Source organism: Salmo salar, chromosome ssa01 (assembly GCF_905237065.1).
Source record: "Salmo salar chromosome ssa01, Ssal_v3.1, whole genome shotgun sequence".
Classification (NCBI taxonomy): Eukaryota; Metazoa; Chordata; class Actinopteri; order Salmoniformes; family Salmonidae; genus Salmo; species Salmo salar.
Window position 1 is genome coordinate 58,951,314 of NC_059442.1, and position 24,448 is coordinate 58,975,761.

At 43.9% G+C, this 24,448-nt stretch overlaps 1 protein-coding gene across 5 annotated transcripts in view; it reads right to left on the bottom strand.

Annotated features, from left to right (window-relative positions):
- LOC106606442 (Golgi-specific brefeldin A-resistance guanine nucleotide exchange factor 1) overlaps positions 1–24,448 on the bottom strand; it is a 119,594-nt gene continuing 95,146 nt past the window's right edge. For 3 of the 5 annotated variants that reach the window (XM_014202667.2, XM_014202656.2, XM_045720593.1), the window contains 23 exons: positions 24,177–24,379; positions 23,764–23,887; positions 21,185–21,310; positions 19,699–19,781; positions 19,245–19,481; positions 16,486–16,579; positions 16,218–16,394; positions 15,822–15,886; positions 15,504–15,627; positions 15,284–15,355; positions 15,072–15,166; positions 14,698–14,851; positions 9,428–9,653; positions 9,086–9,243; positions 8,601–8,847; positions 7,600–7,802; positions 6,257–6,407; positions 5,745–5,875; positions 4,438–4,539; positions 4,043–4,156; positions 3,631–3,814; positions 2,949–3,122; positions 1–2,826 (listed from right to left, as the gene is read on the bottom strand). In XM_014202667.2, the coding sequence (XP_014058142.2) occupies positions 2,588–2,826; positions 2,949–3,122; positions 3,631–3,814; positions 4,043–4,156; positions 4,438–4,539; positions 5,745–5,875; positions 6,257–6,407; positions 7,600–7,802; positions 8,601–8,847; positions 9,086–9,243; positions 9,428–9,653; positions 14,698–14,851; positions 15,072–15,166; positions 15,284–15,355; positions 15,504–15,627; positions 15,822–15,886; positions 16,218–16,394; positions 16,486–16,579; positions 19,245–19,481; positions 19,699–19,781; positions 21,185–21,310; positions 23,764–23,887; positions 24,177–24,379 (3,483 nt within the window). In that variant the 3' untranslated portion in view covers positions 1–2,587. The remainder of the gene's footprint in view (positions 2,827–2,948; positions 3,123–3,630; positions 3,815–4,042; positions 4,157–4,437; positions 4,540–5,744; positions 5,876–6,256; positions 6,408–7,599; positions 7,803–8,600; positions 8,848–9,085; positions 9,244–9,427; positions 9,654–14,697; positions 14,852–15,071; positions 15,167–15,283; positions 15,356–15,503; positions 15,628–15,821; positions 15,887–16,217; positions 16,395–16,485; positions 16,580–19,244; positions 19,482–19,698; positions 19,782–21,184; positions 21,311–23,763; positions 23,888–24,176; positions 24,380–24,448) is intronic. The other 2 variants (XM_014202687.2, XM_014202673.2) reach the window with 1 other exon arrangement.

Sequence of the window (24,448 nt, forward strand, 5' to 3'; positions counted from 1 at the left end):
CAGTTTCATTACATTTATTACATTGTAAAAAGTACATGACCTTATCTTCATATATACATTATATTCATGTAATTTCTTGTTCACTCAAGAATTAGCTCCTGGTATACCTAACAACGCAGTACAACACATTAACATAACGACTTACAAAAAGACCCCCCTGATAGAGGGGCTCCACTTCATTGTGTTTGTGCACAGACTAATGTGATTTCTGACATAAGGCAGAGGATTCGGAGAGTAATGTAACCTGACATGGAAGTAGTTGCTCCCAACTGTGCTTCGACGAGAGTATTAATTCCCCAACGACCCCATTCATAGCTGAATAAATACGCTAAAAATATTATAGACTGATAGGGGTAACGGCCAAGGAATAAGCTGCACTGAAGTTTACTCCAATCGCAAGGTTGGGTTTTCAAAATAGACACCTGACGTGTTCTAAGTGGTTGAGGCTTTTGAAAACCATTGTTTGTTCTTCCGTCATCACATGCAGTGAGAAGTCTGGTACGTGCATCGTTTGATAAGATGATCAAGGCTCTAACTTCAACATGCCAATGTTCCAACTCCTCTGCAATCCATAGCTTACTGTACAGACGGTGAAATGCAAATATACTTTCACTGAGTCAAGTGGGGTAAAGTAGTCCCGTATGAAACTTGCACAGGTGATCTGGACCAATCATCTCATCTCTTGAAAATGAAAACTGAATTTAAGATCTGCTTGTCCCAGATTTACTGATTGCGGTCTATGCTCAATCTGCTCAAGTCATATAATATGACATTATGCTTACTCAAGTCTTAAGTGGCCACAATTGCTGTATGCATCATGTTGCTTAGAGTGTTGGACCAGTAACCGAAAGGTCGCTGGTTCGAATACCCGAGCTGACAAGGGGAGAAATCAGTCGATATGCCCTTGAGCAAGGCACTTAACCCTAATTTGCTCCAGGGGCACTGTACTACTATGGTGGACTCTGTAAAATAACACATTTCACTGCACCTATCCGGTGTATGTGACAACATTTATTACACAAACGACAATATTGTACTCCATTAAACAATCTCATTAAGACTTTACTATTAAACTCTCCTAACATGATCGACAAAAGTTGACACGTACAGAGTTCCACCATCCCAGAACACAGGGAACCAACCACATACCTAGGCCAGTTGTCACATTCAGAATGTTCTTGGTGCTGCCCTTGTTAGCAATGGCAGCATCTCAAATCCATCTTTCCATGCACACCTTTGGCCCTCTTGGTCATAACAGTATTTAAAGTACGTAAAGTGTCGTTTTAAAACATATCCTTGTTCTTTTGTGTTTTAGGGCCATTGTAATAAAAATTTGCAAACAAGATTGTGACAACTTGTAAGCTAATTTCTAACCTCTGACGCCAAATTTTATACTGGAAATATAGAAACTATGTATGCTTTATATTACCGTACACTTACTTTTCGACCTTCCAATAAAATAGTTACGATATAGGTCTGTTTTTGTTTTAAGACAGTGCCCTGACACTTTGACTGGAGTAAATGAATCTGTTTACATCCTATTCAGTAAACAACATGCAGTACTTAAAACCCAAATAAGTTATTCACTATGATTTTGTTCCTGGCAGAACCTCTAGATTAATGTTAAGCACAGGCATACTCAGGCAAAACTTTAGCCTTTTGGGGGCCCTAAGCGAGATTTGGTTGGGGAGGCCCCCCCACAAAGCGGGCCATTTTTTTAAATGCCCCCCCCTTGAAGGTGGAGAGAAATATCTTTTAAAGTAATTTCATGGAACACATTTTGCCATGGGGCGTAGAGAAAAATGTTAGCCATTTTAAAGCAAGTTAACTGCAGTTCTATACATTTTGCCATGGGGAATAGACATTTTTGCAATTTTATAACATATTTCATGCAATTCTACTAACTTTGCTGCTTTACAACTTGTTTCCCATTTTTCCATGGGGTGGAGAGACATTTTAGCAGTTTTAAAGCCAATTTCCTCAATTCTACACATTTTGCCATGTTAATGATATCTGAGTGAGATTGACTAACAAAATCAAAAAAATGGTGGGCCCTTTAGAAGTCAGGGCCCCTGGGCAAGTGCACTGTCAGTATTTGGTCATGATTACTACAAATTTAGGTAACTGGCTAGACTAATTTACCAATCAACAAAATTGTTAGACGACATGGCTAATTGGAGTGGCTGTTAGCGATTGACAAAACGAGAAAAACTGCTAACGCACAACCAATTTTCAAACTTGCACCTTGTGTATTCTACTAATCTAACTCTCAAAAGTAAGTTGAGACCCCGACAGAGTTCCAAAAAATGTCTGACGAATAAGTGAATATTGAAGGACAGCAGGCCCCAGGATGTTAGATAAGACTTCAAAGCTAGATGTGTCTGTTGTTTAGTGTCATCTGAGAGGTGACCATGGATGTCCAGGGTCTCTCTCTGTGTCACAGACGGTTTATCCCCCTGTGTGAAGGGGGGCAGAGCCTAAGGAGAAAGCTATGTTGTTTAGGGGACAGGTGGGGGATGGAGTTCCCCCCCTGAGAGTAGGCATAGGGCTATGGTGGCTCTATTTGACCTGCGGGGTGTCACTATGGTTAGTGGGGTGGCGGGCGGGGAGCAGGGCAACTGGCCTCAATGAGGGCGGGGTTGAGAATAATGGGGAGGGACATAGGGGGCACGCCCCCCACCTGCAGATGGGAGGCCAGGGGCTGCAGGATGAGAGGGGACTGACTCGTGGGGGACTGGATCAGTGGGCTAGAGATCTGGGGGGACATCTTCACTGGGGTGGGCATGGGGGGAGTCGACGGGGGTACTGGAGATGATCTGTCTGTTCCTGGAAGAGAAGAGAGGACATTGATTAATTCACTGATTGTTGGCTATGAAACTGACATTGACTAAATTGATCGTTGGCGTTGGCCAGATTTGATCTTTGACTGGCCACGTTAACATGGTTACCGTTGGTACTAGGTGGTGGGGGATCTTGGGGCGACGCTGGTCTGCTGGAGGTCTTTGGCTCTGTGGGGGCAGCTGGCACTGGCACAAGAGATGGGGCCTGAGCTGGGGGTGGCGAGGCTGGGGGGCAGGGGGCAGCCGGCTGGACAAGCTCCACTGGGGGACTAGGAACAGGATCTATGGACACAGAGCACATACAGCCATTACATCTCAGAGATCTAGCTTGTGTATATAGCAGAACACTGAAACAAGACTAAGTATAAATCATGAAAAACATGAAGGCTGTGTATTTGAAAATCTGATTTATGCTTGATCCGGGAAAATGAGGTCCAGAGGCTCCGTACAGAGGGTGTGATGCAAACACGGAGCCGCCGTAGGCCTGCAGAGGCCAAATCAAGCTCCGTACCGCATCGCCATGTGCATCCCACATTTTGTAAGGTTTCCATATAGCTCCCCATTGACATGATTGGTTGACGGTAGGTAGGGGTGGTATGTCGTGTATAAACAACTCACTACCTTGACAACAGGTATGCTCCGCGAAGGCGCAAGAAGTATGAAGGCCCTGACTTCTGCAGAGGCCGCAACGCAGGAAATGCTGTACTGCCAATACAGATCCAGATAACCTACCTTGTTAACAGTCTGAAAGCAGAGTACAAAGAAAACAGGGCCTTAATAGAAGCAGTACCTGGTTGTGGTATGACTGTCTGTTTGAAGAGCTCCTCCCGGAGGTTAGGCAGGAAGCAGTCGATGCGTTCCCAGGTGATCTCCCACAGGTCAGAGTATCCCGTACGAGAGTCAGCGCTGTGGAAGATTCCTGCTGTGTCCATCACCAGCAGCATGTTCTTCAGAGACTCTGGGATGGCCTCCAGCTGGGGGGGGGGTGATAACAACCAGCCAATTAGCCATGCAATCACACACATAGATGGAGAAAAAAAAACACTGCTTGAAATGAGCTGTATAGGAATAAACATGAACTATTACTTAAAGACCAGTATTTGTTGTCCTTTCTTTTTGTTTGACCACTCAGATTAGAAGCACCTGCGCTAATAGGAGTTGAAATCGACATGTGCTACTGTGTAACAAGCAGGCATCCTTACCAGCAGGTCACTGGAGCCAGCGTGCATGTACTTGTCCATGAAGTCCAGGATGGTGAGCCACAGGGCAGCGAAGGTGGACAGAGACAACAGGGGAGAGAGGTGCTGCAGGAACACCTAGGGGAGAGCAGAGCAATGGAGAGCAACAGTGAGATATGCAGAGATGGCATGGGTAGACAGGCACACAGCATATTATACTATCGCTGTTCAGGCAGATGAGAAGTGCTAGACAGTGGAAGGATTTAGCAAATTATGTCAATTTCTCTAAAAAAAATAACACCCCAAAGGCAACAGACAGTTGTAGGAGAGTCTAAACCTGTGGTCTGAAAACAGTCTGACAAAATATCAGATTTCACACTTTGAAATGGATGCCTGTTGTGTGTTGACTGAACTCTGACCTTTGACAGCAGGGTGCAAGCCCTCATCCTGGTCTCCTCCATGCCACACACGTCTGCAGGGCTAATATTGTCCAGAAGCTTGGTCAGCAGGGGGAACAGCACCTGGGAGCACACAGTACACAGTACTTAAAACACAGTTAACACTGACAACGCTCAGATTAGACAGACCACTTACCGTGCATTCAGAATGTATTCAGACCACTTTACTTTTCCCACATTTTGTTACGTTACAGCCATATTCTAAAATTGATTCAATTGTTTTTTCCCTCCTCATCAATCTACACACAATACTCCATAATGACAAAGCAAAAACAGGTTGTAGATTTAAAAAAAAAAATGTATTAAAGATAAAAAACTGAAATATGACATTTACAGACCCTTTACTCAGTACTTCGTTGAAGCACCTTTGGCAGCGATTACAGCCTCGAGTCTTCTTGGGTATGACGCTACAAGCTTGGCACACCTGTATTTGGGGAGTTTCTCCCATTCTTTTCTGCAGATCCTCTGAAGCTCTGTCAGGTTGGGCGGGGAGCGTCGCTGCACAGCTATTTTTAGGTCTCTCCAGAGATGTTTGATCGGGTTCAAGTACAGGTTCTGGCTGGGCCACTCAAGGACATTCAGAGACTTGTCCCGAAGCCACTCCTGCGTTGTCTTGGCTGTGTGCTTAGGGTCGTTGTCCTGTTGGAATTTGAACCCTCTCCCCAGTCTGAGGTCCTGAGCAGGTTTTCATCAATGATCTGTACTTTGCTCCGGTCATCTTTGCCTCGATCCAGACTAGTCTCCAAGTACCTGCCGCTGAAAAACATCCCCAAAGCATGATGCCGCCATCACCATGCTTCACCGTAGGGATGGTGCCAGGTTTCCTTCAGACGTGACGCTTGGAATTCGGGCCAAAGAGTTCAATCAAGATTTCATCAGACCAGAGAATCTTTTTTAGTTTTTTTATTTATATACATTTACAAAAATGGCTAACAACCTGTTTTCGCTTTGTCTTTAATGAGGTATTGTGTGTATATTGCTGAGGAAAAAAATGTATTTAATCAATTCTAGAATAAGGTTGTAACGTCATTATTTTGGGGTAAAAGTCACTGTATTTCCCACTTATTTTAGAATGTGAGATTTTTCCAAAATACTTATTTGCCATAGAAGCTAGGATTTGGCCCCAAGTGCCTACTCTTTTAATGAATCATCTATTTCAGAGGAACCATTCAGCAGCCATTCTTGTGACCCACTATTCCCCATACGCACACCAATTTCCAGTGGTCCTCCTATTTTGTGGAAAATGATGTTCAGCATCCTCCTCTCACCTTGTTGAAGCAGGACTCCCACTCCACAGCATCTAGTGTCTGCAGGTCATGGACCAACAGTGCCCTCTGGAGGTAGGTCAGGGCCTGCATTCGCACCAGCCTCCTGGCATCGCAGCACAGCCAGGCTATCCCTATAGTGTTCACACAATGTATGGATACTTGAGCTAAGACTGGCTATAGTGGAACGAGAACAAGATCACTGAGTCCACTAAGTCCATTCTCTCAGGGGTCATCAGTGAATTAAGGGGACCTAGGGACCTTCAAGCTTATATTTATATGAATCTCCAAATATTAGTTATCAGTTCCAATATTAGCAAAAAAATATTAACATCTGAAAACCTTGTCAACGAAAACAGGAAATGTGCATTTGGCTTCACACAATAACACACTGACACTGAAAACATTCCTCCAATGACTACGAAATGATGATAAATTGTGTTTATTAAACACAGTTTAGAGGTGCCTTTATTTAAATAGGTTATAATGACAGCAATGGGGATAAAGTCTCTGACCTTGGAGCAGTGGGCACCAGCAGCTGGTCCACAGTGTCTGGGAGTCGGCCTCAATCTTCTTCCCTGCAGGCTCCAGGCGGCGCTGCTCCTCTGCCCAGGAGCTGTAGATGCTGGAGGCCCTCGTATGCAGCGTGTGCATCAGATCTAACAGCTGAACCAGGGGGAAACACCGAACTCCATGTCAATATGGTGTGGTCATTGCTAATCTAATCACAGCTTGATTCTAAAACATGAATGTATGACTTAATGTCTGTATTGTCTTGCTGGCTCCAAGACACATACTACAGTATATTTACATATCTATGGCTGCGTTTAGACAGGCAGCCCAATTATGATCTTTTTTTCCCACCAATTGGTCTTTGACCAATCAGATCAGATCTGAAAACGATATGTGAAAAGATCTGATGTGATTGGTCAAAAGATCAGAATTGTGCTGCCTGTCTAAATGCAGCTTAGGTAGGTAGCCTAGTGGTTAGAGCGTTGGGCCAGTAACCGAAAGGTGGCTGGATCGAATCCCCGAGCTGACACGGTAAAAATATGTTCTGCCCCTGAGCAAGGCAGTTAACCCACAGTTCCCCAGGCGCCAAAGACGTGGATGTCGGTTAAGGCAGCCCCCCCACACCTCTCTGATTCAAATACGGAAGACACATTTCAGTTGAATGCATTCAGTTGTACAACTGACTAGGTACGCCCCTTTCATTACTTTATTCTAACCCAGGCTAATATTAGTGTCCGTCGTCTGAGCATGAATACCTGATTAGTGCCAAATGAGTTCTGAAAAGAGATGGCAATTAGTGCTGACAGATCACGTAACTTTGAATCACTCATATCGGGCCGGGATGATACCAGTATCGCGGTACTCGTTAGTGCCATGGCAAGGAAACAAAACGCAAAGCGGATTTAAGAGTCACATTTACAATATTTTACATACAGCAGATTTTTAACCTTTGTGTTTGAATTTTTGCCAAGGGAAAAATACTGCGATAGTGGTATCGTCACAGAATAGGATTAAACACCGCCACAACGTCGCTTAATTGCCATGACAACCATAGTATGTCACTCCGCCTCAGTCTCAATTGAGTATGCAGAGAGAGAAAAGACAGCTGAAATCTCCCATAATTCCCACCTTTCCCTGCAACCCCACCTCCACCCCACATACCTGAGAGCAAACCTGGGGCTTATTCAGGAGGGTACAACGTTACAGAATGTTCAGATAGATAATTATATTGTGTAGAACAGACATGATTGTCTGTCATATAGTTCTGAACATTTCATCCAACTGAAAAGAGCCCCTGAGCAGCACAGAGACCAAGGTAGAAGGGAAAGAGGGCTGTGGTACTTACGTCCTGACTAACCTGTAATGACACCATGTGGTAGCTGGCTGGGACCCCCTCGTCCTCCTCGTCATCGCTATGGGAACGGGAAGGCCTCTGGCTGGAGGCCTTGGCGCGGCGGGATGCCCCCTCCTTGTCCCGGGGCTTCCTCCTCACACGGGACTTCTGGGAGTCGTACTTGTGGTTCTTCTTCTTCTCATAGGTCCTGTAGCCTGTAGGTCAGTGGAGATGGAGAGACAGTTTTAGCCATTGTTACAGATATATCCTGAATAATTATCTTCATTTATATTTCTATAGACGTCATATTTTGACGGGTATGACTTAGCGCTTGGGAAAAAAATGCATTCCTTTTATGTTAAACCAGGCAACAAAAGGCTATATCAACTTTGAGTAATAGCAGGTTTCAGGGCTGTGCGGTTTCCATTAGCTTCCTATATAGATAAGCGCTGCGCTTAACTGAGGTCCTTGATCAACCAAACTTTATTATTAAGTGTGTAAAGCCGTGTTGACAGCAGGTATCTAAGGGCCTGGAGCGCTGGGAGAAATGAAAAGGCTATCAGTGGTGCCATGCCTGCAGAGTGCACCTGCACCACCTTCCACTGTAATCCCGGCTTTACTTTAGTCTTTTCCAGATCAAATCAAATCAATCTAGATCACTAACAGACTGCTGTTGCTGGGGAGAAGGGAAGTCGAGTGACACAGTCCTCAATTAGAGGGTTAGTGTGGAGGAGGCAGGGTAGTCACTCTATAGGCATGCCTTCGGATCCCCTTCCAAAGGGTTTTGAGACTAACCACTCAAAAATGGCAAACTGTCAAAGCTTAAATTACTCAAGCATATGACATGTGTTAGCTTGTAAAACAGCATTGATGAAAAGAAAGGCAAATACAATGCTGAATTCATTGTTGGAAGAATTCTAGTTGTTATGAAAAAACTAAAAACACTTTGGAAAAAGACAGAATACAAAATGAACCTCAAACAAGTATATATGTCAGTCCACAGAAAGCCATACCTCCGTTTAGGCTGGCCTCCACAAACACCCGGATGGCCTTGACACACAGCTCAAAGTTCTCGGGGGTGACGTGTGCAGCGTCGCGTACGATGAAGGAGAGGGACTCCACACACTTGATGAGAGACTTGGTGTCGTGGAAACCCATGTCTTGACCCAGGGTCAGGCTGTACTGGTTCACTAGAGGGTTTAGCAGGGTCTTGGAGCCAGAAGCCGCTACCTTGCTGATGTCCAGGTCGTCTTTCCCAACCTGCCAATATAAACACACTGTGTGAGATGTGCCGTATGTTGATGCATTGAGAGTATTGACTGACATTGATATGACAAAATAACACACGAGTTTCACTATTACTCTCGGGTCTTCCACAACAAGCAGCGTAAAATAGTATCAACGCTATGAAGATCTCTGGAATTGATCGTCTGAGCACTTAAAAGAAAAGCGTGTGCACGTGACGTGGAAGTGTGTGTGTGTGTGTGGGGGCTCATACCACCAGCCATCCGCTGCTGGTCACGTCCACGTCAGTGACAGAGCGGGGCATCCTGGACTTTCCGTGCTCCGTGTAGACCTCAGAGTCTGAGGTGTACCCCCGGTCCAGACTCACCTCACTGGGGTGGTGGAATGACAGCTCACTGTCCGACTGGGCACCTGGAACAAAGGTGGAAACGGGACATGAAAACAACCGTTTAGCAGACATAAAAACGCACCACTTAAAAGTGTGGCTGTGTGCCCTGTAATATAACAGCTGAGCTGTTTGTATAAAATCAATACAATTGACCATAAACTTGTAGATTTTTTCTCAGCAGCTAAGGCCAACAAGTAAAAGGCTGACCTGTGTCGATGTCTGGGGTAGTGGAGGTGACCTTGAAGGAGGCGGGGGGTTTGATCCCGGCCCCGATGCACTCGATTAGGGAGAAAAGGGTGAACCAGTCGTCTGTGCAGTGGATGTTGGCAGCGTTGGTCTTAAGCAGCTCATGGAGGCCGTAGGCCACCTCCCGGCTAACCCGGGCCAGGACGTGTGGTTTCATCATCAGCAGGAGACGCAGGGACAGCAGCACCTAGAGATGGTGTGGCAGAGGGGTTAAGGGGACGCGGTTACTTTAAAAGACCAACTGCTTGAACTGGCTGCGACCTCAATCTCACCGATTAGGGAAGTGAAGTATGTTCCTTACAAACAAAGTTCAATTTATGTAATGACAGTTCTAGGTCTCACAGTTCTGCTAGGTCTCACTGCACGTTTGAAGGGACAAGAAGATTAGCCGAAACAATTGTAGGATTTGTGACAAATACGTTGTGGGGAAGCAAAAGGAAGAAGAATACACTATTAGTTTACCGTAACAATGTCCATCTGGGTTAGAGATAAGATTGGGAGCAAAAGATAGTTCTCCATCTACAGTTTCTTGATTACTGAAGGAAACTGGGCTCCACATAGCCAAAACAATAACCTCTTCTGCACAACAGTAATTTCTCATCCTTTTCACACTAAATGCAAATGCGGAACACTTCTTTTGCTAAACAGACGCAACTCTGAATCACAAGACACTTTTTGCTAAACCGTAGACAACGCTCTACATAAGACACAAATCAATTGGACCTCTATACCAGGTGGTGTCAGAGGAAGGCCCTCAAAATGGTCAGACTCCAGCCACCCAAGTCATAGACTGTTCTCTCTGCTACCGCACGGCAAACGGTACCGGAGTGCTAAATCTGGGACCAAAAGGCTCCTGAACAACTTCTACCCACAAGCCATAAGACTACTAGTCTGGCTAACTATTTGGTAAACTATCTGCATTGACTATTTTTGTACTAACACTTTTTGACTATGCACACACACACTAGACTCTACCCACACATACAATAGAGTGACATCAAAAAGTATTCATACTCCTTGACTTATTCCACATTTTGTGTTACATCCTGAATTCAAAAAGGATTACATAAAAAAAACACAATATCCCCTTAATGAAAGTGAAAACATGTTTAGACATTTTTGCAAATGTATTTAAAAATGAAATACAGAAATATCTAATTTACATAAGTATTCACACCCCTGAGTCAATACTTTGTAGAAGCACCTTTAGCAGCGATTACAGCTGTGAGTCTTTCTGGGTAAGTCTCTAAGCGCTTTCCACATCTGGATTGTGCAACATTTGCCCATTACTCTTAACAAAATCCTTCAAGCTCTTTCAAAATGGTTTGTTAATCACTGCTAGAAAAACATTCAGGTCTTGCCATTGATTTTCAGGAACATTCACTGTCTTCTTGGTAAGCAACTCCAGTGTACATTTGGCCTTGTGTTTTAGGTTATTGTCCTGCAGAAAGGTGAATTAATCTCCAAGTGTCTGGGAGAACAGGTTTTCCTCTAGGATATTGCTTGTGCTTATCTAGTTTATTTTTTTATCCTGAAAAACTCCCCAGTCCTTAACGATTACAAGCATACTCACAACATGATGCTGCCACCACTATGCTGAAAATATGGAGAGTGGTACTCAGTAACGAGTTGTATTGAATTTGTCCCAAACAAAACACTTTGTATTCAGGACAAAAGGTTAATTGTCCCACTCCACTTCAATGGCTGTGCGAACTGGAACACGCTGTTGTACATGTCGATCCAGAGCATCTGGTGAGTATGCAGGTCATGGAAGAACTGGGACATTTTCAGCTTCCAGGAATTGTGTACAGATCCTTGCGACATGGGACTGTGCATTATCATGCTGAAACATGAGGTGATGGAGGCAGATGAATGGCACCACAATGGGCCTCAGGATCTCATCACGGTATCTCTGTGCATTCAAATTGCCATTGATAAAATGCAATTGTATTCAAACTCTGTTCACAATGTTGACATCAGCAAACCGCTCGCCCACTCGATGCCTTGCATATGTCATCTGCCCGGTAATGTTAAAACCGGGATTCATCCATGAAGAGCACACTTTTCCAGCGTGCCAGCGGCCATCAAAGATTAGCATTTGCCCACTGATGTCGGTTACGATGCCGAACTGCAGTCGGGTCAAAACCCTGGTGAAGATGACAAGCACGCAGATGAGCTAACCGGAAACGGTTTCTGACAGTTTGTGCAGAAATTCTTCAGTTGTGCAAACCTAGAGTTTCATCAGCTGTCTGGGTGGCTGGTCTCAGGCAATCGATCCTGCAGGTGAAGAAGCTGTATGTGAAGATCCTGGGCTAGCGTGCTTACACGTGGTCTTTGGTTGTGAGGCCGGTTGGACGTCCTACCAAATTCTCTAAAACGACGTTGGATACGGCTTATCGTTGAGAAATGAACATTAAATTCTCTGGCAACAGCCGTGTTGGACATTCCTGCAGACAGCATGCCAATTGCACTCTCCCTCAAAACGTCAGACATCTGTGGCATTGTGTTGTGTGACAAAACTGCACATTGTCCCAAGCACAAGGTCCACATGTGTAATGATAATGCTGTTTAATCAATTTCTTGATATGCCCCACCTGTCAGGCGGATGGATGGATTATCTTGGCAAAGGATAAATGCTCACTAACAGGGATGTAAACAAATTTGTGCACACAATTTGATAGAAATAAGCTTTTTAGAACATTTCTGGGATATTTTATTTCAGCTCATGAAACATGGGACCAACACCTTACATGTTGCATTTATAGTTTTGTTCAGTGTATCTACCTCAATTTCCTCGTACCCCTACACATCGACTCAGTACTGGTACCCCAGTAGTATATTCGTTTATTAGTACCAGTCAAAAGTTTTTCTTTATTTTTACTATTTTCTGCATTGTAGAATAATAGTGAAAACATCAAAACAATGAAATAACACATATGGAATCATGTAGTAACCAAAAAAGCGTCAAATCAAAATGTTTGAATCTTCAAAGTAGCCACCCTTTTCCTTGATGACAGCTTTGCACACACTTGGCATTATCTCAACCAGCTTCACCTGGAATGCTTTTCCAACAGTCTTGAAGGAGTTCTCACATATGCTGAGCACTTGTTGGCTGCTTTTCCTTCACTCTGTGGTCCAACTCATCCCAAACCATCTCAATTGGGTTGAAGTCAGGTGATTGTGGAGGCCAGGTCATCTGATGCAGCACTCTATCACTTTCCTTCTTGGTCAAATAGTCCTTATACAGCCTGGAGGTGTGTTTTGGGTCATTGTATGTTGACAAACAAATGATAGTCCCACTAAGCACAAACCAGATGGGATGGCATATCGCTGCAGAATACTGTGGTAGCCATGCTGGTTAAGTGTGCCTTGAATTCTAAATAAGTCACAGACAGTGTCACCAGCAAAGCACCATCACACCTCCTCCATGCTTCACTGTGGGAACCACGCATGCAGAGATCATCCGTTCACCTACTCTGCGTCTCACAAAGACGCGGCGGTTGGAACCAAAAATCTCAAATTTGGACTCATCAGACCAAAGGACAGATTTCCACAGGTCTAAAGTCCATTGCTCATGTTTCTTGGCTCAAGAGAGTCTCCTCTTCTTTTTGGTGTCATTTAGTAGTGGTTTCTTTGCAGCAATTCAACCATAAAGGCCTGATTCACACTTTCTTCTCTGAACAGTTGATGTTGAGATGTGTCTGTTACTTGAACTCTGTGAAGCATTTATTTGGGTTGCAATTTCCGAGGTGCAGTTAACTCTAATGAACTGTTCCTCTGCAGCAGAGGTAACTCTGGGTTTTCCTTTCCTGTGTTGGTCCTCATGAGAGCCAGCTTCATCATAGCGATTGATGGTTTTTGCGACTGCACTTGAAGAAACTTCCAAAGTTCTTGACAATTTTCAGATTGACTGACCTTCGTGTCTTAAAGTAATGATGGACTGTCGTTTCTCTTTGCTAATTTGAGCTGTTCTTGCCATAATATGGACTTGGTATTTTACCAAATAGGGTTATCTTCTGTATACCAACCCTACCTTGTCACAACACAACTGATTGGCTCAAACGCATTAAGGAAAGAAATTCCACAAATTAACTTTTAACAAGGTACACCTGTTAATTGAAATGCATTCCAGGTGACTAACTCATGAAGGTGGTTGAGAGAATGCCAAAAGTGTGCAAAGCTGTCATCAAGGCAAAGTGTTTAACACTACATGATTCCATATGCGTTATTTCATAGTTTTGATGTCTTCACTATTATTCTACAATGTAGAAAATAGTACAAATAAAGAAAAACCCTTGAATGAGTAGGTGTCCAAACTTTTGACTCATACTGTATATAGCCATGCCATCATTGCTCGTCGTGTATTTATTCCTTGTGTTACAATTTTTTTTCTCCCCCCCATTATTATTTATTTAGTTGTATTCTGCATTGTTGGGAAGGGCCCATAGGTAAGCATTTCACAGTTAGTCTACACCTGTCGTTTACGAAGCAAGTGACAACATTTTTATTTGAATTGTGTCGTCTTTTTTTTCACCTTAAATAACAATAACTCGCATAATATTATATTTTTACCACCAACCTGTAAACTACCTTTGCATAATTAGTCCATAACTAGACATGAAAGTGTTTTCTGGTGAGTTATTTGGTTTTCCATGGGTTATAAAGTAGATCACATTCCATTTTTCTTTTTTTATATTGCTGAGAAAAGTGTTCGAGCAATCAAGAGAAGCTGTAATGATATAGCAGTTCAAGGTCAATAGGACAGTCACATAATAAACACTATTGAGGTTACAGGCCAGGGCATCAAGAACCCAGGTCCCCTCTTGGAAAAAAAGATTAGACCAGTTAAAACCTGGATAATCAAATTGTCCCACTGATCAACACAGACTAAGGTAGTTCATTGTGTGCCTTGATGCCCGAGCAAATACAACAATTGAGAGAAACATCTGACACCAGCAAACAACTATCACAGGAAACATCCTTTGTGACTTGTTATACAACAAATTGAAGCTTCCTTTTTAATTGCTTTTAAGACTAGGCCAGATAAGACCAATTGCAATGGTTAAAGGACATTGACCTAAGAAAGCTGTGTGTGTGTGTCCCCATCAGATGTAAGACTCATTGGATCAACAGTCCAATCATCCAAACACAGTGCTATCACTGCATCATTTCTGCGTTAATGCAACGATGCACTCCTAGATAGTTTGGTTTCCCCTTTCGTGTGCGTGTACCTGGGAGCTGATGTCCTCTCTGCGCAGCAGGCGGATGGCCAGTCTTATGAGGCCCACCACGGCCCTCTCCACCAGGAAGCAGCTCTCTGTAGCCTGGACACACAGGTGGCACAGGTGATCCCGCACCGTCTGCCATACACACGACACACGGTCCCTAAACACACACACACACACACACACACACACACACACACACACACACACACACACACAGAGAGAGAGAAAAACAGACAAATGATAAGGACTCGATAGCATAACAAAGCCTGATGTTGAAACAGCTGATTTGACTGATGTCATTCCTAATGGACGTGGGACAAAACACACTTGCCCTTACTCAAAGCAAACATTCTACCCTTTCTTCCCTCTGGCTGTACCTGTTCTCCATGACTATGCGTAACAGCATCTCCAGGCAGAACGCAGCATCCTCCTCGTCATACGTCTCCTCATCAGGTGTGACTGAGATCAGGGCCTGTGCACAAGAAACAGCTCTTAGAAAACAATACTAGAACGTTTTATACTCCCTGCATTTTAGTAATTAATATTCAGACAATGCATAGACAATATTTGCCTGTAATGTTATGATTACCTTCATCAGCTCCTGTAGAGACTCCAGCTGCAGGAATTTACTCTCTGTGATCAGCTTCTCTGGGTCACATTGCTGGAGGGGGAGTGACAACCCCCCCCAAAAAATGTATTAATAAAACAATTAAATGCACTATATGAACTTATCAACAGAGGCAATTTGGATGATCGTGATAGAGAGAAAGCAGTGGGCTAAGGGGTGATGGGTGTTGTAGTTCTGGTACCTTGATACAGAGCACGGCTGCCTGCTTGGCCTCCTGGTTCTCAGTAGAGGGCCCACGTTGACCAGACTGCTCCGCTCCACTCAGTGTCAGCCAGTTCACAAAGCTCAGCACCGCAGACTCACCCCTGGGAGAAAGGGAGGAAGACAGAGATGTCAAACACTTTAAAAACACATGTAATGTTTAATGATAGCCACCCATTTTACAACATGGAACTGGATTTAAATGTCAGAAAAGCTCTAGGTTTTTTTTAAGTGAAAGAGCTCAGCCTGGTATTTGAGCGAAACAGATGGTGTGACATGATTTTAAGGTGACTTTTACCGATTTGACGGTGTCTCTTCTCTTTGAAGGGAAATCGTTCCATTTGGCTCCACAAAATCCTCCACCTGAATGGACATAAGCACACAAACGCCACAGACATTTAAGAAGGAAGTCATGTCTAGTTTAATATCAGTAGGTGGCAGTATAACATTCATAATGTCTTACAGAAGAGTCCGCAGTCTTCCAAATTCAAACAGAGAACCATTTCATCCAGCAAAATGAATGGAAGGTTTGAATGTTCCAAAGGTACTCATAAACATGATTGAGGCCATTCGTTTTTTCTGACCATGTAACCTGACCAGGAAAAAAATGCTCACCCTTTCTGGTTACGTCACAACAAGGTCAGGTAAATCTCCTGTCCCTGACCATTGTCAGTAATAAAGAAACAGTTCTGACCTCCAGCATGGCCTTGGGCAGCAGCTCGGCTCTGAACAGCTGCAGCATGGAGTCCATGATGTTCTTCCAGCCTTCCCTCAGGATGTCACCGTGCCGGTGGGCCAGGTGGAACATCGTTTTCGCCGCTATCTGTGCCTTCCCGTTACTCCCAAATACTGTGGGCAGGTTCTCCACCGACTGTATTGAAACCATCCAGTGGAAAATGTTAGAATACTCTAGCGCACTAGGTGAAATGCGAAGGTTCCCACATTTGAAATGAAGCACTTACCTCACTGCTGAGTATTGTAAACTTGCAGAGGGAGATGATCAAATTATCAAAAACGTCACTGAATCCATAATGAGCTGATATCATGGCACACTTCCTAAAAGGAGAGAGAGAAACAGATCATCAAGCCTCATTGCTTTCCCCAAGGGACCCTTCTTCAGCATCTCCTCAGAGCCACATGGCTGGGCCCAGAACCATCTGTGACTCGTTTCAGGAAACTAGGCGTATGTCGTGCGTCACTACTTCACAGGAGAGCCATTTGAACATAAACTTTTTTTTTATCAAAATGCGTTTTTTTGGCAGAAATGCCTTCTGGAACATGTTAACTTTCATGTGCCTTAATAACAAACTTGTATGCCATCTGTAAATACGAATAAAATTGTTAAATTACGAGCCTAGTTGGTTTAGCCACAGAAAAGTTTTGAAATCAGTGGAAATAGAGTATGATCGCTAACGAGATGGAGAAAATGTTGGCGTTTGATTGCAAATAAACAGACGGAGTCGAAAAGGGAACACACAAAAGGCTGTTACATCTTCAAACTAAGGGCAACCATGGTGTCCGTGACAGAGGGAGAAGCGTCCATCCATGTATACGGGTAAGAGAGTCTAGCTAGCTACATTTTCAGATATTACACGTTTCTAATTTAGTCAGAAAATCGTTTTCATTTCAAGTTAAAGTGTACTGTTAGCTAGCTAATGTTAGCTGGCTGGCTAGCTAGCTAACGTTACGTGTATGAGATCTGTGTTGTAATATTATTTGTATCTCAGAGCCATTTGCATTGCTAGTTATAACCTAATGTTAGCTAGCTAACATTGAACCTGTTTGGTTAGCTACCTGCAGATTCATGCAGGGTAGTAACATTATGAGTTGGGATTATGGTTCATTGTTTAGCTAGCTAGCTACATGTCTAAAACGTTGCATATAATCAATGCGGTGCCTATTAATTTATCATCGAATCACAGCCTACTTCGCCAAATGGGTGATGATTTAACAAAAGAGCATTCAAGAAAAAAGCACACTCGTTGCACCAATGTACCTACCTAACCATAAACATCAATGCCATTCTTAAAATCAATACACAAGTATATTTTTTAAACCTGCATATTTAGTTAAAAGAAATTAATGTTAGCAGGCAATATTAACTAGGGAAATTGTGTCACTTCGCTTGCGTTCATGCAAGCAGAGTCAGGGTATATGCAGCAGTTTTGGCCTCCTGGCTCGTTGCGAAATGTGTGAAGACCATTTCTTCCTAACAAAGACCATAATTAATTTGCCAGCATTGTACATAATTATGACATAACATTGAAGGTTGTGCAATGTAACAGCAATATTTAGACTTAGGGTTTCCACCCGTTCGATAAAATACGGAACGGTTCCGTATTTCACTGACAGAATAAACGTTTTGTTTTCGAAATGAGAGTTTCCGGATTTGACCATATTAATGACCTAAGGCTCGTATTTCTGTATGTTTATTATAATTAAGTCTATGATTTGATATTTGATAGAGCAGTCAGAGGTGGTAGGCAGCAGCAGGCTCGTAAGCATTCATTCAAACAGCACTTTCCTGCGTTTGCCAGCAGCTCTTCGCAAGGCTTGAAGCACAGCACTGTTTATGACTTCAAGCCTATCAACTCCTGAGATTAGGCTGGCAATACTATAGTGCCTATAAGAACATCCAATAGTCAAAGGTATATGAAATACAAATGGTAGAGAGAGAAATAGTCCTATAATAACTACAACCTAAAACTCCTTACCTGGGAATATTGAAGACTCATGTTAAAAGGAACCACCAGCTTTCATATGTTCTGAGCAAGGAACTTAAACGTTAGCTTTTTTACATGGCACATACTGCACTTTTACTTTATTCTCCAACACTGTATTTTTGCATTATTTAAACCAAATTGAACATGTTTCATTATTTATTTGAGACTAAATTGATTTTATTTACATATTATATTAAGTTCAAATAAAAGTGTTCATTCAGTATTGTTATAATTGTCATTATTACAAAAAAATATATATATATCGTCCGATTAATCGGTATCGGCTTTTTTGGTCCTCCAATAATCGGTATTGGCGTTGAAAAATCATTATCGGTCGACCTCTACTCTGGATAACATAAAAACAGCCTAACCAGCTCTGCTAGGGTGAGTAAAATGGTCAGAGTGAGCTGTTCTCTCATTTGTGTCAGGAAGCAGCTAGCAAGATAGCTTGGGTGCTTGACTGCTGTCAGGTCAGAAAGCTTGGATCAACCGTACTTTTCGGCTAGAGCGTCCGGTGTGCGCTCTGAAGCTCCGAGAGTGAAACGCTCTGAATTTACAAATGGCCAATCTGGAAACGCTTTGAGTTTATGAACGCCCAGAGCACACTCTGGCACTCCAGATAAAATTTACGAACACACCAGTAGTATAAACCTAGTCTAGAAATCTTTGGTTGTTTAGTACATGTGAATCCTTAAAGAGATGGGTGGGGCTAAAGCTTAAAAGGGTGTGAACGACGCTGAATGGGTGTAGACAAAGAAGAGATCTTCCAGTAGGTACCCCAAAACATTCAAGGGCCATTTTCTCAAAAGTGAGATTACGAGTTTATCAACTTTTAAAGCAGAATGACTTTCCCATTGTTCCTCAACTGTAGTGTATGATATACCATTTTCTATCTCTGAGTCTCTACTTTTATTCAATGTAAAAAACACAATTTAAAATATTGATACATAAGACCGAATCGAGCCGGTCGGTCACATCTGAGCAGGCCTATAGTGTACCTAAAGCCAGCAATGGCCTTCTGGATGATTGTGTCGTCCTGGCTCTTGTCGAAGACGTAGGAGAGGGCTGCGATGGTGGGCCCCCAGGTCATGGTGAACAGGTCGTGGTCGTAGCTGCCGGCGGGCACATGAAGGAAGACCCCCTCGGAGGTGGCCCCCCGGTGGAGCAGCACGCTCCATACATAGTTCTCCTTAACCAGGCCAGACTGCTCGTCTGGCATCACTATCTCTTCATTCCTACACGACAGAGAATACCATGATTGATAAGGCAACTTTGATCATCTAGGGTGGGTCGTTTGACATGGAAAAAATATCCCAGACATAACTTACTGTCACAAAGTGCCAACACTGAAACAAATAAGTACATCCTCTTGAAATAAGATTGATTTCCTTCATCTTGTGTGTGTAAGTCACAAACATTTCTATATAAGATCTACATAAGACTATGGCTTACTTGATTGCATTGTAGATGTCTTCCAGCATATCCTGATCAAAGTCTGTATTTCCATTCACACCCTTCAGATTCTTCTTGAATTGCTACATGAAGGGGGAAAAAAGACAGTTAACACTGATAATATGAGAATCAGGGCACCCTCATCACACCAATCATTGTGGAGCTCTGCCAGCTAGCCTGGCTCTGGCATCCAATGCTTTGGCATGCAATGCTCTTGCTAATTGAGCATCCAACAATTAAGGGGGTAGGGGTCCAAGCTTTACCAACGTATGTGTCACTTAATACGGTTAGGTGTAGTGTTAGTCAAACAGGATCGAGGCCAAGAGCCACAGCAAATAAACACATCCACCGTGTGTTGACTGATCGAATCAAGGCTCCTGGTTGGCTGCGTGCTTTGGCTAATGGCAGGTAAACCAGAGGGGAAACTCGAGATGCTTTGCAGCGGGATGGACAGACAGAGAAATAAACAGTGAGGGCTCAGGGTCGGCGTGGAGCAGACAACGGTAACAATAGCCTCCACAGACACAAAGCAGCTGGCCGTGATGCCTGCCAAGTAATCATGGGACTGACAGCCAGAGAGAGCAGAGCTGTTTCCAGACCGACATATTTGTTGAAGAGCTACAATGTTGCACTATGCGCTAGCTGAGTATAATTTAGAGCAATAGCATCTTCGACTATTGCCATGAGTCTCACAGAATATCGTATCATGGCATTTGTATGACAATTGGAGAGGTCACATCGTAAGAACTTTCATCCGTAATAACGGTGTTTTTATATACTGTGCTGAGAGTCAGTAAACTGAACAGTGGAAACTTCATTGCCCTCTAAAAAAAAGAATCTAAGGTCACAATTCCAAATGGCAACCGAGGATCGGGTATGTCTTGTGTAGGAGAGTGGCCCACCAGAGGCCTCTTCAGAACCCTGCCCATGGGACTTGTGTTTAGTCTTCAGGCGCTGTCACTCACACAGAGAGCGGGAGCCAGGACCCCCCCCCCCCCCCCTATCCTCCCCACCCCCTCACTTCTCCCACCCCTCCTGTCCTCTCCCATCACGTCCTCTCTCCCCCCTTACTTTTTCCACCCCTGACTAAGCAGGATGACCTAATCCCACAGACCACCACTGGGCACAGCTGTTACTGGGGGTCGGCTTTCTTCAGACCATCAGAGGGTCTGGAAGAACCAGCACAACATACTAAATGTAGGGTGTCTAAAAGGGTCTCTTGTGAAACCCATCGCTGCATGGCACAAAAGCGATCATAAGAGGTGATTCACATCATGTCTAACATATGTGGGTTATAGGTGCATTTCTGAACATTTCAACTTAAGACAAAATAAGATCGGATAAGATTTTGTTTTGTAGTAGTAGAAAACTTAAATTGGTAGGAATAGTAACTTAGTCCATTTCTATCAATAAAATATATTTGAAATATAAAAATAGTGAGCGTGTTCTCATGGGAAATAAATTGTGTGTGTGTGTGTGTGTTTACCTCAATGGTCATGGGGATGTTCTGTTTGCGCACGTTGTTGTTGTGCTGGTCCGTGTTTAGCATGATGACAGCATAGGCCAGGGCGAAGCCTGCGTCATTGGTCATGAAGGGAGAGCCGTTCACTTTCTACACACAGAGGGAAAAACACACTAATATAACCCTCTGTCCATAAAAATACTTTCCAGGTCACGAGGGCAACCCTCTCCAGTTATCTAAGGAGCAGCCAGTGGCCCCGCTGGTTTTGTCCTCCTGCCCACGACCGATTATGTATGCCTAGTCACTTTACCTACCTACCTACAAGTACATATTACGTCAATTACCTCAACTAACCTTTACCCTGCACACAGACTCGGTACTGGTACCCCCTGTATATAGCCTCATTATTGTTATTTTTGTGTTACTTTTTTAATTCCATTTTTTTACTTAAGTTTATTTAGTAAATATCTTCTTAACTCATTTTTGTTAACTGCATTGATGGTTAAGAGCTTGTAAGTAAGCATTTTACGGTAAGGTATGTATGTTGTATTCGGCGCATGTGTATATATCAAATCAAATTTTATTTGTCACATCAACAGCTGAGTTCCAGATACATACATCAATATAACAACATTTGGCACACCAAAACATCTAAACTCACCAAAAAAAGAAATGCCCCCTTTTCAGGACCCTGTCTTTCAAAGATAATTCGTAAAAGTCCAAATAACTTCACAGATCTTCGTTGTAAAGGGTTTAAACACTGTTTCCCATGCTTGTTCAATGAACCATAAACAATTAATGAACATGCACCTGTGGAAAGGTCGTTAAGACACTAACAGCTTACAGACGGTAGGCAGTTAAGGTCACAGTTATGAAAACTTAGGACACTAAAGAGGCCTTTCTACTGAAAGATGCCCAGGGTCACTGCTCATCTGCGTGAATGTGCCTTAGGCATGCTGCAAGGAGGTACGAGGACTGCAGATGTGGCCAGGGCAATAAACTGCAATGTCCATACTGTGAGACGCCTAAGACAGCGCTACAGGGAGACAGGACGGATAGCTGATCGTCCTCGCAGTGGCAGACCACGGTAACAACACCTGCACAGGATCGGTACATCCAAACATCACACCTGCGGGACAGGTACAGGATGGCAACAACAACTGCCCGAGTTACACCAGGAACGCACAATCCCTCCATCAGTGCTCAGACTGTCCGCAATAGGCTGAAAGAGGCTGGACAGAGGGCTTGTAGGCCTGTTGTAAGGCAGGTCCTCACCAGACATCACCGGCAACAACGTCGCCTGTGGGCACAAACCCACTGTCGTCGGACCAGACAGGACTGGCAAAAAGTGCTCTTCACTGACGAGTCGTGGTTTTATCTCACCGGGGTGATGGTCGGTTTCGCGTTTATCGTTGAAGGAATGAGCGTTACACCGAGGCCTGTATTCTGGAGCGGGATCGATTTGGAGGTGGAGGGTCCGTCATGGTCTGGGGTGGTGTGTCACAGCATCATCGGACTGAGCTTGTTGTCATTGCAGGCAATCTCAACGCTGTGCATTACAGGGAAGACATCCTCCTCCCTCATGTGGCACCCTTCCTGCAGGCTCATCCTGACATGACCCTCCAGCATGACAATGCCACCAGCCATACTGCTCGTTCTATGCGTTTTTTCCTTCAAAACAGGAATGTCAGTGTTCTGCCATAGCCAGCGAAGAGCCCGGATCTCAATCCCATTGAGCACGTCTGGGACCTGTTGGATCGGAGGGTGAGGGCCAGGGCCATTCCCCCCAAAAATGTCTGAAAACTTGCAGGTGCCTTGGTGGAAGAGTGGGGTAACATCTAACAGCAAGAACGGGCAAATCTGGTGCAGTCCATGAGGAGGAGATGCACTGCAGTACTTAATGCAGCTGGTGGCCACACCAGATACTGACTTACTTTTTTGACCCCCCACTTTGTTCAGGGACACATCATTCCATTTCTGTTAGTCACATGTCTGTGGAACTTGTTCAGTTTATGTCTCAGTTGTTGAATCTTATGTTCATACAAATATTTACACATGTTAAGTTCGCTGAAAATAAACGCAGTTGACAGTGCGAGGACGTTTCTTTTTTTGCTGAGTTTATATTTGTCCTGCTGAAAGTGCAGTCACAACTGCTCAATAGTGGGAAAGAGGTACACGTGTGTGTGCAGTAAGAATATCTGTGAACTCATTCAAGGCGATTGTGTATGGACAGGGAGACTATGAAAAGACATTACAATAAAAGATTTTCCAGGTCACGAGGACGACCCTCTCCGGTTATTTAAGGAGTAGCCAGTGGCCCTGCTGGTTTTGTCCCCCTGCCCTTGATAGACAGGCCGGCTCTGTTATGTCAGCCTTGCAGTTGCAACTTTATCCTGTTCCCCTAATTACCTGAGTGACTACTGCCCCTGTCCTTGATTCAGATCAGGGTCACAGTTCCACTGGGCGTAATTACATGATGATAGGGACAGTTGGTGGCAACGATTGCCTTGTGGTAATGGAAGAAGTGTGTCCCTCCCTGTGCCCCAGTGCATGTGTGTGAGGAAAAAGAGAGACTTCCAAGGGGGGTAAGACAGCTGACTTACATGCCAGGTGTCTGTGAAGGTTTCCAAAAGTCTATGGATGACCGGAGCCTCTCCTGGCAGTCTGAAGGCCTCCAGATACAGACGCAGCGCCTCGTCAATACGCAGCCCTCGGAAGGTGAACGTGCTGCACGTGAGAATGAGTATGATTCACTAATATGGATATTCTGAAGTATATTCTTCAATTTCCTGTCAGGTCTTTTAACTCAACTATACATATCCATTTGTGTACTGCATTTTATAATCGTTGGGGATTAAAGACAATTCCTAGGGTTCAACTAAATAAACGTCACTGCTTCACTATTCATTGCTGCACTAGTAACTGAGCCAAACTTCAGCACAATTCAATGAAGGAGAAGATCCAACTGGTTGTACATCATGCTGCCTGGTAATAAGAAGAAGACTGGGGCTCCTACTTGACGAAGCTGTCCAGTAACTCCATGTATTTGCGGTCACTGATGAACTCTCCGATCTGCTTCTTGTCGAGGCGGGGGTTCTCCCGGAGCCACTGGGCCACCTCGTTGTTGTCCATGGGGCTGCTGAGGAGACCCTTCTCCTGCAGGAACTGGATGCCTTTCTTAGGCTTCTGGTTGAACTGCTCTGTGCCGCTGTTCAGCAGCTGTAATCGTACAATATAAGTATGATCACTTTATCTTAGCGACACAAAGCGAGTCGAATCACAACTTGA